Source organism: Dreissena polymorpha, chromosome 11, assembly GCF_020536995.1.
Source record: "Dreissena polymorpha isolate Duluth1 chromosome 11, UMN_Dpol_1.0, whole genome shotgun sequence".
NCBI classification, from domain to species: Eukaryota; Metazoa; Mollusca; class Bivalvia; order Myida; family Dreissenidae; genus Dreissena; species Dreissena polymorpha.
Window position 1 is genome coordinate 49,647,495 of NC_068365.1, and position 17,329 is coordinate 49,664,823.

General features: G+C 39.2%; 1 protein-coding gene across 1 annotated transcript in view; it reads right to left on the reverse strand.

Moving 5' to 3' along the window:
- The window catches only part of LOC127850929 (mitogen-activated protein kinase kinase kinase 4-like), a 54,734-nt gene that overhangs the window by 6,280 nt on the left and 31,125 nt on the right, over positions 1 to 17,329 (reverse strand). Inside the window, exons 9-15 of the mRNA XM_052384332.1 lie at positions 16,741 to 16,824; positions 11,284 to 11,556; positions 10,546 to 10,695; positions 7,592 to 7,747; positions 2,413 to 2,628; positions 1,841 to 1,913; positions 134 to 316 (exon numbers count right to left, since the gene is read on the reverse strand). Coding sequence (XP_052240292.1) covers positions 134 to 316; positions 1,841 to 1,913; positions 2,413 to 2,628; positions 7,592 to 7,747; positions 10,546 to 10,695; positions 11,284 to 11,556; positions 16,741 to 16,824 — 1,135 coding nt within the window. The remainder of the gene's footprint in view (positions 1 to 133; positions 317 to 1,840; positions 1,914 to 2,412; positions 2,629 to 7,591; positions 7,748 to 10,545; positions 10,696 to 11,283; positions 11,557 to 16,740; positions 16,825 to 17,329) is intronic.

Below are 17,329 nucleotides of genomic sequence, written 5' to 3' on the forward strand. Positions count from 1 at the left end.
TAAAAATACCCTAAAGCGGAAAGTGTCGTCCCTGATAAGCCTGTGCGGACTGCACAGGCTAATCTGAGACAACACTTTACGCACATGCATTATGCCCAGTTTTCTCAGAACCCGACTTATACTATCAACATACGTGTAGAGGTGAAGGCCTCCTGTGATGTCACTGGGGCAGTCTGAGGCCTCCCTGGTTCCAGGAAAGATTTAGTGGAGTGTGACCATGACATTTTGGTGTCTGAATGAGGGAGGGGCCATGAGGTCAGGCGGCTGTACTGATGGCTCTGGACTGTCTCACTGCTGTGTCTTGTTTTCGACGAGCCTACGAAAACAGATTATATACATACAACTGTCATCTTAATGTTGGCTACAATTTCATATAAATGTTTTTATATAGTTGAAATATCACAAATACCGGTCAAAAAATGAAAAAAATAATGTGCATGTGTTTGGACTAAATTAATGAGATTTTATTATAGTTAAAGGCCCTATTCCACTACAAAAACAAGCCCACGATTCCCTACAATTTATCAATTTTATTGAATCGGGAAGACTCGTGAAAGTCTACGATTCAGTAACGACACTGGTACGATTGATTTACGACGAATCGTGGGGTTCGGTTGAAGTCTTGCGAATAGGGTCGCGACTTCACTACGATGTGTAAGAATCTACTGTGACTGCACTACAAACGATGCAGATCGGTCACGATTGAGCTAGGACCTCATCAAATGCACTCATGTATTAGGCGCCAATACCTAATGGTATTGATCATTCTTTACAATGTGACCTACATTCTTCTATGTTCATGTACATGTGTAAGAAGGCCTCCGGGTTTTTTTTTGGCGCCAAATCAAAAATGGAAGTTTGACGAAGAGCAGCTGTAGTATTTACACTATAGCTTGAACATCAACACCAAGTGTTCATCTTCAAAATCCATAGGAGGCGGAGTTGCTCCTTTCGGAGAACTTTCTGTGCCTTCTTCTTCGATTGTATTCTTACTTATCTTCCTCCTGCCTTTGCCTTTTCTTGCCATTTTTGATTATAAACAAATAACCTGTTATTCATACAAAGCCCTAACAACTGAATGCCTGAAAAAAACGAAAAGCTCTGTTTATATACCGCACCCTTTCTCCGAAACGTAACTGTTTCGTAACAAAATCGCGAGAATCTTAGCGGGCTCGCAAGGGTGAACTCTTGAGCGTCTTGACAAAGTCGAGCTGATTTGTAGACAGATCACGTGATCACCGATTTCCCAATTGAGTCACGAATTACCTACAATTCCATTACGACGCCCAAGAACGCAATTCAAAGCTGTTACGAGTCAACTGCGATTAAATTCAGTCTTGGAGGTCCTGGCCAAATTTTAAACACGTTTAAAATCTGGCCATGATTTTTCTGGAGCTCACGAGTGGCAGGAATCAATTACAAACAGTCCACGACTAGATACGAATGAGTCAGGACCTTCGCTGATTGAGCTATGAATGTCCAAGACCTCAACAAAATTGGAAATCGGGACAAATCGTGGGGAATCGGTCCGTAGTGGAATACCCTTATACTTTTGAAAACAAGCATCGCCCTGGGAAAAATTGGGGTAAATGCATGTGCGTAACATGTCCTCTCAAATGAGACTGTGCAATTCGAACAGGTTCATCAGTGACATATTCCCATGTTATCGTATATTTCATTAAAAAGTAGTGTCTTCTCAACAAATATCCAATTGAGGCAGAAAGTGTCATCCCTGGTTAGCCTGCACAGAATGCACAGGCTAATATGGAACGACATTTAAAGCACATGCATTAAGCCCTGTTATCTCAAGAGCGTGGTTCAAATATTATTGGATACCAACCTCCAAAATGCGATGCCTTATCTGCATTGCCTATCAGATGTGTAATAAAATCATTCAACATCTCCTGGAGGTCCTGAAAGGTAGACGTACAATGTAATACTTTTGCGCCTCGTTCTGTGAACACAGTGTTTCATGAATGGTCGTAAAGTGTTGTCCCAGATAAGCCTGTGCAGTCAGCAAAGGTTAATCAGGGACTACACTTCTGGCTGAACTGAATTTTTGTTTAGAAGAGACTTTCATAAATTGAAAAATGCTGTAAAAGCGGAATGTGTCATCCCTGATAAGCCTGTGTGGACTTCACAGGCTAATCTAAGATAACAGTAAATTCATGTGCATAAAGTGTCATCCCGGATTAACCAAGGCAATCTGCACAAGCTCATTAGGGGCAAAATTTTCCTCTTTTATGGACTTTTTTCTTTCAAACTGTCTCTTTTAAAACGAAAATCCAAAGTAGGCAGAAATGGTCCTCCTTGATTAGCTGGTGCAAACTGCACAGGCTAATCTAAGATGACACTTTACACAAATGCATTAAGCCCAGTTCTTCAAGAACTCAACCCCATATTATCCCCTACCTTATACTCCTGCTCTGTGAGCGCGGCCAGGTTACGAGGCTCGCAGGCTATCAGCAGGAAGTCCAGCCCCTGGTTGGCCCAGCGAGGTCGCATGCCACGCCCCCTCTCACACTTCTCAGATACAAACTTCATCCAGTCCTTGGCAAAGCTCATCGAGCCGGGGCCCAGCTTGTGACGGGTTTCCCCGGAGACTAGTCTTGTGACTTCCTTCATGTACTGTAGGGACAGCAATCAATGTAAAAGACTTTGCATAGAAATTAAATTGTTTTTAAAAACAAGCAAAGTCCTCGAATTGATATCCCCCGCCAAATACATTTTGTTTATTGATGGGTGCAGAACTAATTAATGGGGCTATTTTTTATGCATTGAAATTCTCCTCATTGATATCTATACAGCCATGAAGTGTCATGTTGAAATCTTGTATAATATTTGAGATAAAGCCCTTAAAAGTTTGTATCAGACAGACAGATAGACAACGCCAATTCTATATCCCTCCCCCTTTGATGGGGAATAATTTTAAGCACCTAAACAGTAACAGGGAGTATTGTAACAATGGACTAGCATACAAAACATTTCCAAAAGGACAGGCTCATTATGTTATGCTATGTTATATTGTAAATACTAGGGATGGCAACGAATACCGATTTTGGTATTCGAATATTCGGTCACCCTTCCAAACGAATATTGGGATATTCGGTCAACATCTATCGGGAAAAAAAATCAACATTGTTTACCGTACCATTACTCCATGAATTCTACTTTCATTTTTACCGAAAGTTCTTCGGAAGTGACTAAATATTGACACAGCGTTGCCGTCGCTAATTCGAAGCTGATTTTGTTGATTACTTTTTATTGTTAAAATGGAATGACAAAAACTGTTTTTAAACTTTTTATATTGTACATCAACAATAGAACAAGAAACATAATATGTACATTACGACAAAATAATTACATGACAAAACAGTTAAATCTAAATATAATTTAAGCTGAACTTAAACGATACTTCCAAGAAGCGGAATGCGTAGGTGGCATTTTGATTGGACAGAGATTTACTTTATGCGTGTAGCAATGATAATATTTTCAATTAAATGAGGGCGAAAATACCAAAAACATTTCTTTAAGAATATTACCTGATTAAATATTGAGTAATTAATTAAAGTTTGGACCATATGATACGCAAATACTCATTAGAGGTTGAGTAAATAATTTTCTAAAAGCTTTATTGATTGGACAACGTGATTATAACCATACAATCTCTTTGTTTTTCACACAAAGTCAGCACTTCCTAAACTCTTTTAATCTTTGATCATTTTAAATGTAATTCGAGTTATTAGATCAAGACGGGTCGGTGTTTTAATTGCCATACGGTCTTATTTGTTTTTTTACAAGTCGGCTTTTCCTTTACTCATTTAATCTTTGATAATTTTAAATGTAATTCGAGTCATTGGATCAAGTGCAGGTCGGTGTTTTGATTGCCGACGCAATTTGCACCTAACATAATTTTCACACAAAGTGACTGTCTTTGTTAGGCAATTAGCGGGATTTATGACCGGTATACTGTCATCACCATAGCGACACATTATCGCGCATACCGGAATAAACATTATGACACGAGGAACAACTTTTTTACAATGTTTGAAGCAATTTTAACGAATACAAAGTCTTTGAAATTACTCGATTTTTTCTTCCGAATATTTGATTCGGAAAATAGTATCCGAATATTCGGTCCGGGACCGAATATTCCGATACTCAGATATTTGTTGACATCCCTAGTAAATACCAAAATGGGGTTTAATGCATAGGCATACAAAGTTGTCCCATATTAGCCTGTTCAGTCTGCAAATGCTTATCATTGACAACACTTTCCACTTTTATGGTATTTTTTTTTAAGTATTCATGAGTTGCACCACACACCCGCCACCTACCTAAAACCCAAACTCATATGCCTCAACATGGTATCCCTGTACAGCTACCTACCTCAAACCCAAACTCATATGCCCTCAGCATGGTTTCCCTGTACAGCCACCTACCTCAAACCCAAACTCATACGCCCTCAGCATGGTTTCCCTGTGCAACTACCTACCTCAAACCCAAACTCATATGCCCTCAGCATGGTTTCCCTGTACAGCTACCTACCTCAAACCCAAACTCATATGCCCTCAGCATGGTTTCCCTGTACAGCCACCTACCTCAAACCTAAACTCATTCGCCCTCAGCATGGTTTCCCTGTACAGCTACCTACCTCAAACCCAAACTCATATGCCCTCAACATGGTTTCCCTGTACAGCTACCTACCTCAAACCTAAACTCATATGCCCTCAGCATGGTTTCCCTGTACAGCTACCTACCTCAAACCCAAACTCATACGCCCTCAGCATCGTTTCCCTGTACAACTACCTACCTCAAACCCAAACTCATATGCCCTCAGCATGGTTTCCCTCTACAGCCACCTACCTCAAACCTAAACTCATAAGCCCTCAGAATGGTTTCCCTGTACAGCTACCTACCTCAAACCCAAACTCATATGCCCTCAACATGGTTTCCCTGTACAGCCACCTACCTCAAACCTAAACTCATAAGCCCTCAGCATGGTTTCTCTACACAGCTACCTACCTCAAACCCAAACTCATACGCCCTCAGCATGGTTTCCCTGTACAACTACCTACCTCAAACCCAAACTCATATGCCCTCAGCATGGTTTCCCTCTACAGCCACCTACCTCAAACCTAAACTCAAGCCCTCAGCATGGTTTCCCTGTACAACTACCTACCTCAAACCCAAACTCATAAGCCCTCAGCATGGTTTCACTATACAGCTACCTACCTCAAACCCAAACTCATATGCCCTCAACATGGTTTCCCTGTACAGCCACCTACCTCAAACCTAAACTCATAAGCCCTCAGCATGGTTTCTCTACACAGCTACCTAGCTCAAACCCAAACTCATACGCCCTCAGCATGGTTTCCCTGTACAACTACCTACCTCAAATCCCAAACTCATATGCCCTCAACATGGTTTCCCTGTACAACTACCTACCTCAAACCCAAACTCATATGCCCTCAGCATGGTTTCTCTACACAGATACCTACCTCAAACCCAAACTCATATGCCCTCAGCATGGTTTCCCTGTACAACTACCTACTGTGAAACCATTATTATTCGTCCGATATTAATTTTCGCCTTTTTCGTCCTTCGACCGATGGACGAATTCAAGATCCTAACGAACAATCATGTCCCATATTTGAAACAAATAAGACTGAATTACCGTAGGCATGAGGCATTTAAATCCAGCGTAATCCAGGCATATACACAGGGCTTCGAAATTAACACTCGCACACTCGCAAAATGCGAGAAAAAAATTTGCAAGGTAAGTTATAAGCCACTAGTATTTTTTGCAAATAAAGAAATAGTGAAAAAAAACCGAGTTATATTGCTTAATGCGTTCGACGGCATGAACGCTAAACCGTAGGTCAATTTTTTGAACGTCCGAATACCCATATGCGGAAGCGCGCACCTTGTTTGTTGACTGGTATACTTATAATACAGATACACAGATGGTATTGATACAAAGAACATGAAACAGTTGACTATTCACACTCAAGTTAAATCCGGTTTTGACACAAAGGGGTGTTCATTATACAGTGTACTGACAACTGACATTTCCTGTAAAACGCGAATGCAATAAGGCTGTATCGAATGCGTCAACTTCATTTAGGTATAATAGTGTTGATTAGCGCTAATTGTTAACAACTTTATTACCCATTGTGTGTATTGTGTTTTTAAGGGGTGTTGCAGATTATACAGCCTACACGCGGCGAATCCGGATTAAAGACAATACTATTAAACGCAATTAAAATATGACGATGTGTGATCAACACCTAACTGAAATATATTCTGCGCTTTGTTACAAATTAATAAAGAACATTTTGATTTGTGTTTGGTTGTTTGGTTTTAACTGCATCTAACTATTTTTGTACATATATATATAACCCGTACCTTTGGTTTTTTTTTATAACAAAAACATTTTTTTTTATAGATTTAATACTGTTGTTTATCAATAAATGCAGCGTTCCATTCAGAAAAAAAACCACTTAACAAACTAGATCCTCTTTCGTATAATATACATTATGGGCTAGGTCTGCGGAAAAATGCCTGGATGCCTTTGCTACACCATTATCGATAGCATAGCGAGCAATCTTGGCACGGATTTCGTAGTCATAATTAAAGTACTCGCCACGCTTTCTTTTCCGTGATTCTGTTACAAGAACCTTTTCTACAGCATCGTTAGCAGCCTGAGTTGTGCCTGCTTCTTTTTGTGATGCAGAATTTGCAGGATCGGGTAGACCTGGGACAGACGGTGAACGGGTAGGTGTAGGACCTGTTTTTAGCCACATTAACAGTGACATTTCAGACAAATTACTGTACTTAAAATGATCAAATATTAAGATGCAAAACGCTTGAAACTTTAATGAAATATGACCAAAATAATTTGCTTACGCGAATTATAACCCATAATGTTCGCACCTTCTCTAATTGGCGCCGATAAAGGTAAGATTGTTATCAGTTTGACCGTGATAGTAATGGAAAAAGACTAATTGGCAATTGGCTTCGTTGTTTAAAATACTCATTAACGATTATTCAGTCCCACTTATCCGCTAATCATAACAAAGAACGTGTCAATGACATAAAATAATAAGGGACAGTTACTATCACCTAAAATAACAGACTTGTTAATTGGCATATGCCAAACAAGGCCCACCTCCTGCAAGTGACTACCAAGTGTCACCTCTCTTTCCCCAGCACGATTTTTTCGCAACCGCGTATTACATGTATTACAAACAAATCGGACGTTTTTGTTTGTTTGTTTTTCAAAACCAGAAATGGGCGAATTTAAGAGCGGACGAAATAGTCATTTTTATGAAAAGGGCGAAATTTTGTGCCGACGAAAATAAATGGTTTCACAGTACCTCAAACCCAAACTCATACGCCCTCAGCATGGTTTCTCTACACAGATACCTACCTCAAACCCAAACTCATACGCCCTCAGCATGGTTTCTCTACACAGATACCTACCTCAAACCCAAACTCATAAGCCCTCAGCATGGTTTCCCTGTACAGCTACCTACCTCAAACCCAAACTCATACGCCCTCAGCATGGTATCCCTGTACAACTACCTACCTCAAACCCAAACTCATATGCCCTCAGCATGGTTTCCCTGTACAACTTGAGGATATGCTTCTTCTCATGGTCCTGCATCTCAGCATCACAGTTCCAGTTCTTCTCCATGTTGCCTATCACCGTGGACACCTTGTCTCTCAGGGTGATGGCAGACTCCTGAATAAAACAGAATTCCAATGAGCTGCAATCTGCAAAAATTGGACTTCACGCATGTGCATAGTGTCATTCTAGATTAGGATGTGCAACTCAGGGACGACATTCTCTGCCTTCACAGGATTTTCCATTAGAAGAGACCTTCATTTATTGAAAAATTCCATTAAAGCAGATTGTCATCCCTGATTGAGAAGTGGGGATGACACTTAGTGCACATGCAATAAACCCTGTTTTCCCTGACCAAGGCTCCAAATTTGTTCTGGAAGGCTATTCATCTTCATTACAATCATGTCCCCAATATGAGCAAATGTCTGTACTGTACTTTTCGTCCCCAGGTGTTGGCACGCTAATAGAGCAATACAAAGATCCAATATTATCCTGTCACATGCCTTTAAATCAGCCCGATAACCAGGTAACCTAATATCCCAAAAGATATTAGGCTAGTTGACCATGTGACCTCGAATATCCGTCAGTTGCTGTCCGCGCATGCGCACGCCTGTACTATTTTCTATTTATGAAATATACTTGTTTTCAATTAAAAAAATTACAACATACGTGTAAAGTACTGTTTGTTTCAAAATTTATTATTTAAACAGCATAATTTCGTCTTTGTGTATTGCATTAATAACGATTGACACGATTTCTGTGTTGTTTAACAAGACGGAAGCTAGCCTTAGCGTTTTGCATGACGTGACGTCACAATGTTTTTGCTGCGGCGTGTTTTTTCCCAAATTAAATATTTCAAGGAATGTTGTAAATGTGACAGGATAAATAGAATAATAGATTGGTGACGTAGATGGAGAATGGTTATCTGGCTCGTCGGAGGATCTTATCGGGTTCGCCTTCGGCTCACCCGATAACTTCCTCCGACTTGCCAGATAACCATTCTCCATCCACGTCACCAACCTATTATTCTCTATATTCAAGGGTGATGGCGATTTCTACGTCCCCTACTGGATCCTTGTTAACATAAATTTAATGACTGGTTAAATCTCACTATAGTACAATTTTGATTTTTCATGGATTGACTTTTTTTTTGGTAATTTTATTACAATCAGGGATCATATTTTCCCGCAACATCAATCGGTCCGGATATAAATTGGGAAAAGTATCCGAAAATTTATTTCCGAAATCATGACAAATTGTGTTAAAATATATACCATTGGTTTTGCCATTCAAGGTGGTATAATACATGTACAAGTAAAATTCCTTTAGGCATTTTTATTTAAACGGAACGAGTTTTCTCAACTGGTTTTATCATTTGGTATTTCATTGTTGTTTCGTGTGCTGTTTTATCAGACTTTTTTCATCGTTGTCAATATTATTAATCTGTGTAAGTCTATACCGATGTTTTAAATTGATGTCGACTCGATAATAGCTTACAAACATGCACTGAACCAAACAAATGTCTGTGCGTAGGTTGGCTACTGACAACAACAAACCAAATAATTAAGAAATAATTTGTTGTCAAATAACCCACGGCCGATAGTTTAGATGCGTAGGGATTTAATCACGAGAGCGAAGCATTTGAAACCACGCATCTAATTTTCCGGTCGTGAGTTATTCAACAACAAAGTATAAAGAACACGAATTATTTCGATTCTAACACGGTTTTACTAAAGATTTATTCAATGTATATTATTTTTCTTGTGTACTATTTTATGTGAAGTTCCGCCCATAAAAATAACTTTCGTCTGTTCTGTGAATCAGATCCGCGACTTTCATTCATAATTATATTAACGGACTATTAAGCTGGTGGAAAATGTATCGGCATGTTTTGTTTCGTTACAGCGTGTGCATTCAGACGCGTCTTTTCGGATGCGCCTTTAATCCGCTGTTCACAAGTTTTTGATTCTTGGTCTGACATGCAATAAACCGGTCCTGACCAAATTAGAGACTGCAGCGAATGGTTTATCACACCTAATCGAGATAAGAATGTCAGTAGGTTGTGTTAGCATGTACACTGTGTAATCGATTTTGTGACATGGGAATTTTAATAGCAAACACTCGGAAACAGAATCGGACCGACTGTTTGGGATTTTCAGTCGGTCTTTCATGACCCCAATCGGTCTAGGACTGATAAAACCGAAATTAATATGATCCCTGATTACAATATATAGGGTTAGGCACAGATCCCTGATTACAATATATAGGGTTAGGCACAAAGTGTTAATTTGAACAACAGATTTTGGGTCTTTAAGCAAATGTTCAAATATGTAATCAAAGCTAAAATTGTCTTTCAACCATTATCATACCATAATATATTTCAGGGAAAACCATTAAACTTCAAGAGTTGAACCATAAGGGTCAATACCTGTGGGTCAGTATGTGGGTTCATTACCCAGCTAGCTCCTTCAAGAGGAATGTAAATATATGCAAATGGCGTACATAAATTAATACTTTGAAATTAATGCAAGGGGTACTTTTCTATTACTACAGTGAAAATGTAAATTTACATTTCATAAACAAATAATGTATAAAGCTCAAAAACTGTAGCGGCATTTAGTTTAAGAATTTCCAAACAATTCATATGAGTTGCAGGACTTAAAGACTGAGTGTAAATTATTTTCACAGATTTGCATGTGCAATCCAAACAGACTAATTATGGTTGACACTTTTCTGTTGGACTAGATTTTCGTCTAGAAGAGACTTACTCAAAAATAAATTCTCTAAAGGCTGAAATTTGTGTCTCTACTTAGCCTGTGTGCAATGGCTAATCTGATCTGGGAAGACAATTAACCCACATGCATTAAGCCTCATTTTCCCAGATCAAAACATATCTTTTTAACTGCAATGCCAACCTTGAGATCGTGCAGAGATTCTACAATCATCTGGTGGCAGGAGGTCTGCTCATTGACCAGTTCCACGGCGCCGCCCATCATGGTCTCAAACTCCTTCCTCTGTGAGGCCAGCTGGGACGAGTGGATCACAACCAGCAGCAGGGACTCAACCTGGAATGAGGGGAAAAAATGAGCATAGTTCAATGAAAACTAGCCTTAATGCTTGTGCGTAAAGAGTTGTCCCAGATACGCCAGTGCAGTCTGCACAAACCTACCCTTATATAAGACAGAGGTGAAAATAAACCTACCTTAATATGCAATAGAGGTTAGAAACAAACCTTCCCTTATATGAGACAGAGGTGAAAATAAACCTACCTTAATATGCAATAGAGGTTAAAAACAAACCTAACCTTATATAAGACAGAGGTGAAAACAAACCTACCCTTAAATAAGACAGAGGTGAAAACAAACCTTCCCTTTTATAAGACAGAGGTGAAAACAAACCTACCCTTATATGCGACAGAGGTTAAAAACAAACCTACCTTTATATGCGACAGAGGTTAAAAACAAAACTACCCTTGTATGTGACAAAGGTTAAAAACAAACCTACCCTTATATGCGACAGAGGCTTAAAACAACCCTACACTTATATGCGACAGAGCCTTAAAACAAGCCTACCCTTATATGTGACAGAATATACAACCTAAAAACAAACCTACCCTAATATGCAAACAAATCCACACTAAAAAACACACCTACCCTGATATGTGACAAAGCGATGGCTGTTTCTGCAGTAGGCTCTACGTCGATGTGTGGACCCTCCCATTGCGGACACTCAGCACGAGACCCACAGCGCACCATCAGCAGGTAGGCAGGCAGGTTGTCCCGGTTACTGAAGTCCGTGTTTCCAGACACGTCCTCTCTGCCGCAGGTGACGTTGAGCAGCTGGATGATGTGGTGGCGCTGGTCCGCGATGGTGGACGGGATGAACATCAGGTACTCCGTACGCATCATGCTGATCTGAGGCACTACCTGCATTGGAGTTTTGAAAGAGCAAAATTGTATCATGCTTATATACTTTGGTTGATGTTTTCAAAGATGTGCAAAATGCTATGAGTTTCATAATTCAGAAAAGGACAGGGTGCAATAAGAGCAATAGAGCAAGCACCCTCATATTATTCCGGTGGAATGTTTAAAAAAACAAGACGGCCATGATGGCCCTGAATCGCTCATCTGACTAACCAAATACAATCCCAACCCAGTTTTCATCAAGATAAACATTCTGACCTAATTTAATAAAGATTGGATGAAAACTGTGACCTCTATTGTCTACACAAGGTTTTTCTAATATTTGACCTATTGACCTAGTTTTTGACCCCATGTGACCCAAATACAATACCAACACGGATTTCATCAAGATAAACATTCTGATCAAATTTTATAAAGATTGGATGAAAACTGTGACCTATATTGTCAGCACAAGGTTTTTCTATTATTTGACCTAGTAACCTAGTTTTTTACCCCAGATGACCAAAATACAATCCCAACCCAGATATCACCAAGACAAACATTCTGACCAAATTTCATAAAGATTGGATGAAAACTGTGACCTCTATTGTCTACACAAAGTTTTTCTATTATTTGACCTAGTGACCTAGTTTTTTACCCAAGTTGACCCAAATACAATCCCAACCCAGATTTCATCAAGATAAACATCCTGACCAAATTTCATAAAGATTGGATGAAAACTGCGACCTCTATTGACTATACAAGGTTTTTCTATTATTTCACCTAGTAACCTAGTTTTTGACCTAGGAACCTAGTTTTTGAACCCTGATAACCCAAATACAATCCCAACCCAGATTTCATCAAGATAAACATTCTGACCAAATTTCATAAAGATTGGATGAAAACTGTGACCTCTACTGTCTACACAAACAAATTGTTGACGGTTTTTCTATTATTTGACCTAGTGACCTAGTTTTTGACCTCAGATGACCCAAATACAATCCCAACCCAGCTTTCATCAAGATAAACATTCTGACCAAATTTCATAAAGATTGGATGAAAACTGTGATCTCTATTGTCTACACAAGGTTTTTCTATTATTTGACCTAGTGACCTAGTTTATGACCCCAGATGACCCAAATATATTCCCAAGCCAGATTTCATGAAGATAAACATTCTTACCAAATTTCATAAAGATTGGATGAAAACTGCGACCTCTATTGTCTACACAAGATTTTTCTATTAATTGACCTAGTTTTTTACCTAGTGACCTAGTTTTTTTACCCCAGATGACCAAAATACAATCCAAACCCAGATTTCATCAAGATAAACATTCTGACCAAATTTCATAAAGATTGAATGAAAACTGTAACCTCTACTGTGTACACAAACAAATTGTTGACGGACACATGCACACACGCACGCACATACGGACGCCGGACATCAAGCTAACAAGAGATATGTTCGTAAGAAACACAATGCCCCCCCCCCCCCCTGCTTTGAAATAAAATTTATATTTATCATTTGGCAGGTCCAACTGGCAGGGGCATGTAGACAGTCAAAAATGACCAAGTCAGTCATAACTGACAACCAAGGCCTGTGGTTTATCAAAGAGATCATAGCAAGAGTTCATCATGTATCTATGGACATAGGTATGTTATGAACCCAACCATTCACAAATTAGTACAGGAAAGAAATGATAATTATATCATGTAAAACAAGAGGGTCACGATGGCCTTAATTCGCTCACCTGAGTGGAGTCGGTTCATTCAATCTTTACCTAATGTCAAACTTGACCTAGATATTGACCAGACAAACATCCTGGTCAAGTTTCATCATTATTGAACCAAAACTTTGGCGTAGGGAGTGTTTTTGTGAGATTTGAAATGGTGACCTATATTTTGAGTTGACCCCCCTTACCAATCTAAGGGCAATAATTATGGCATTAATTATGTGATTTTGCTCATCATCAAACTTGACTGAGATTTTTCAGCAATTTTGATAAAGAATGCTTGAGAAAGGTGAATGCTAGAGTGTTTACAAACCAATGTGGACGAACGGACAGCAGACAAAGACCAATCCTAAAACCTCACCTGAGCAATCAGGTGAGCTTAAAAGTGTGTTTCACCTATCTGAGCCATTTTCCAACTTGTCCAAGAAATCAATAAAACAAATGTATGGACTAAATTTCACGATGATTAGGCAAAATATGTGACTTCTATAGTGTTCGATCACAAGGTTTCTCTCTATATAGTCACATAAGGAAAACTGCCCCACCCCCCTGGCAGCCATGTTTATTGACCCATCGAGAAGATACTATATAAACATAAGAAAACTGCCCCCCCCCCCCCCCGGCAGCCATGTTATTCAACTGACCGGAACCATTTTCCAACTCAACTCTCGTATTAAGGAAACAAATGTTCTGACCAAATTTCATGTAAATTGGGCAAAAAATGTGACTTCTAGAGTGTTGACATGTTTTCACTATATTCATATAGAGAAAAATGCCCCGCCCACAGGCGGCCATATTTTTTCACCGATTTGGACCATTTACAAACTCGTCTGAGAAATCAATAAAACAAATGTTTTGACCAACTTTCATGATGATTGAGCAAAAATTGTGACTTCCAGAGTGTTTACATGGTTTCTCTATAGCCAAATAAGGAAAACTGCACCGCCCACTGGCAGCCACGTTTTTCAACGGATCGGAACCACCTTTGAACTCAACCAACATATCATTAAGAAACAACTGACCAAGTTCGTAAAGATCGGATGAAAACTATTTGAATTAGAGAGCGGACACGAAAAGTGTGACAGACAGACGGACAGTGCGAAAACTATATACCCCCTTTTCTTCGCAAGGGGGCATAAAATTGCCTGTTCTTTATCTTAATATTCCATATTGCATGTATAATCAGTTAAAACATTGCTTAGATCACTCATTAATGTAGTTTCACTTTGACAATTTAATTAATTCTTTGCAATACAAATATACAGTTTCAAGCATAATAATGTGATCAGATCAAAAAAGAGGCACGGAGGGGTTCAGGGTGGGACCTTGTGGCTGCAGTGTGCTGCACCAATCCACTAAGGCCCTGCTGGAGCACTGGTGTTAAACCTGGTATCATGTTCCTTGAAAACAAACAATTCTAATCTTTTTGTTCCCTACCGGTTTCACCGGTGCAGCACACGTCAAAAATTGTGGTTGCTATGGTAACCAAAAAAAAAACAAAAGGGCCAAGATGGCCCTAGTTAGCTCACCTGAGAGGAGTCGGTTCATTCAATCTTTACCAAATGTCAAACTTGACCTAGATATTGTCCAGACAAACATCCTGGTCATGTTTCATCATTATTTCATCTGCGAGTCATGATCAATGTACCTATGAAGTTTCATGATCCTAGGCGTAAGAATTCTGGAGTCATCATCCGGAAACCATTTTTCTAAGTTGAGTCACCGTGACCTTGACAGCCATTGTGTGAAAACGTTTTTTGGCACTGTGACCTTGACCTTTGACCTAGTGACCTGATAATCAATAGGGGTCATCTGAGAGTCATGATCAATATACCTATGAAGTTTCATGAACCTAGGTATAAGCGTTCTTGAGTTATCATCCGGAAACCATTTTACTATTTAAGGTCACCATGACCTTGACCTTTGGCCTAGTGACCTTAAAATCAACAGGGGTCATCTTCGAGTCATGATCAATGTACCTATGAAGTTTCATGATCCTAGGCATAAGCGAACTTGAGTTATCATCAGGAAACCATTTTACTGCTTTGGTTCACTGTGACCTTGACCTTTGACCTAGTAACCTGAAAATCAATAGGGGTCATCTACGAGTCATGATCAATGTATCTATGAAGTTGCATGATCCTAGGCACAAGCGTTCTTGAGTTATCATCCGGAAACCATTTTACTATTTCGGGTCATCGTGACCTTGACCTTTGACCTAGTGACCTGAAAATCAATAGGGATTATCTGCCAGTCAAGATCAATCTACCTATCAAGTTTCATGATCCTAGGCATAAGCGTTCTTGAGTTATCATCCGGAAACCATTTTACTATTTTGGGTCACCGTGACCTTGACCTTTGACCTAGTGACCTGAAAATCAATAGTGGTCATCTGCGAGTCATGATCAATGTACCTATGACGTTTCATGATCCTAGGCATAAGCGTTCTTGATTTATCATCAGGAAACCATTTTACTATTTCGGGTCACCGTGACCTTGACCTTTGACCTAGTGACCTGAAAATCAATAGGGGTCATCTGCCAGCCATTATCAATCTACCTACGAAGTTTCATGATCCTAGGCATAAGCATTCTTGAGTTATCATCCAGAAACCATTTTACTATTTCGGGTCACAGTGACCTTGACCTTTGACCTAGTGACCTGAAAATCAATAGGGGTCATCTGCGAGTCATGATCAATCTACCTATCAAGTTTCATGATCCTAGGCCTAAGCGTTCTTGAGTTATCATCCGGAAACCATTTTACTATTTCGGGTCTCCGTGACCTCGACCTTTGACCTAGTGACATCAAAATCAATAGGGGTCATCTGCGAGTCATGATCAATGTACTTATGAAGTTTCATGATCCTAGGCCCAAGCGTTCTTGAGTTATCATCCAGAAACCATCTGGTGGACGGACCTACCGACAGACCGACATGTGCAAAGCAATATACCCCCTCTTCTTCGAAGGGGGACATAAAAATACCATAAAAGTGGAGTGTTGTCCCTGTCAGCACATGGTAATCTAGGAGGATACTTTAAGCACATGCATTAAGCCCAGATTTCCCAGAACAAGGCTAACATATTAAACTACAAGCCCGACAAATTCAAACATTCTGATCTGAAGCAGAACCTTACTTCTAAACATTAAACCAATTGTAATTGAAGCTCCAATGACAAGCGTTCTGATTGGTCAATTTTATAAATTATTAAGTTAAAACTAAGCTTGAGATGGAGAACTTTTGTAGCCTTCGAGTCTGTTTGTAATCTTCATTACTGCCAACAAAACATTAATTGAGCTTTATTACGCAACTTATATAAAGGTATAACAAAACTGATTCAGAAATGACCGAAATATTGAATTTTTATTAATTTATTAAACATATAGCTTATGATGTCAATTAACAACTTAATGATGTAACCTTCCACAAAGTAATTGGATTTATCCCACTCAATTAAAAAACGCATCTAACATACATTTACGTGCCCAGACTCCTTAAGCTTCTGTAGAAGTTCTGCCATTGAAACTGCAATGTTGAAGTCAGCCGCAATCTCAAGATCCTGAAAAATAAGCAGATAAACAGTTTAAAGTATATAGTTAAAGAGATGTCTTTTAAGACTGCTACAAACTGTTAGTTTAATACCATTAAAGCGTTGAAATAATAGTACCTGAATATGCATGCAAAGTTTCATTGCAGTAGCACACATTTTTAGTTCTTTACATGCAAAACCATAAAAGCATATTAGTTTTTTCCTGCAATTAAATTACCAACGCGCTGGAAAAATGGGGCTTAATGCATATGCGTAGTGTTGTGCCAGATAAGCCTGTGCATTCCACACAGGCTAATCAGGGACACCTTTTTAACACATGCATTAAGCCCCATTTCACCCATAGTGAGGCTCAAATGTGTTCATGAATGCATTTTTTACTTTGCATACCTTTCTTAACAGTTTTGCATACCTTTCTTAACAGTTTTGCATACCTTTCTTAACAGTTTTTGCATACCTTTCTTAACAGTATTTGCATACCTTTCTTAACAGTATTTGCATACCTTTCTTAACAGTT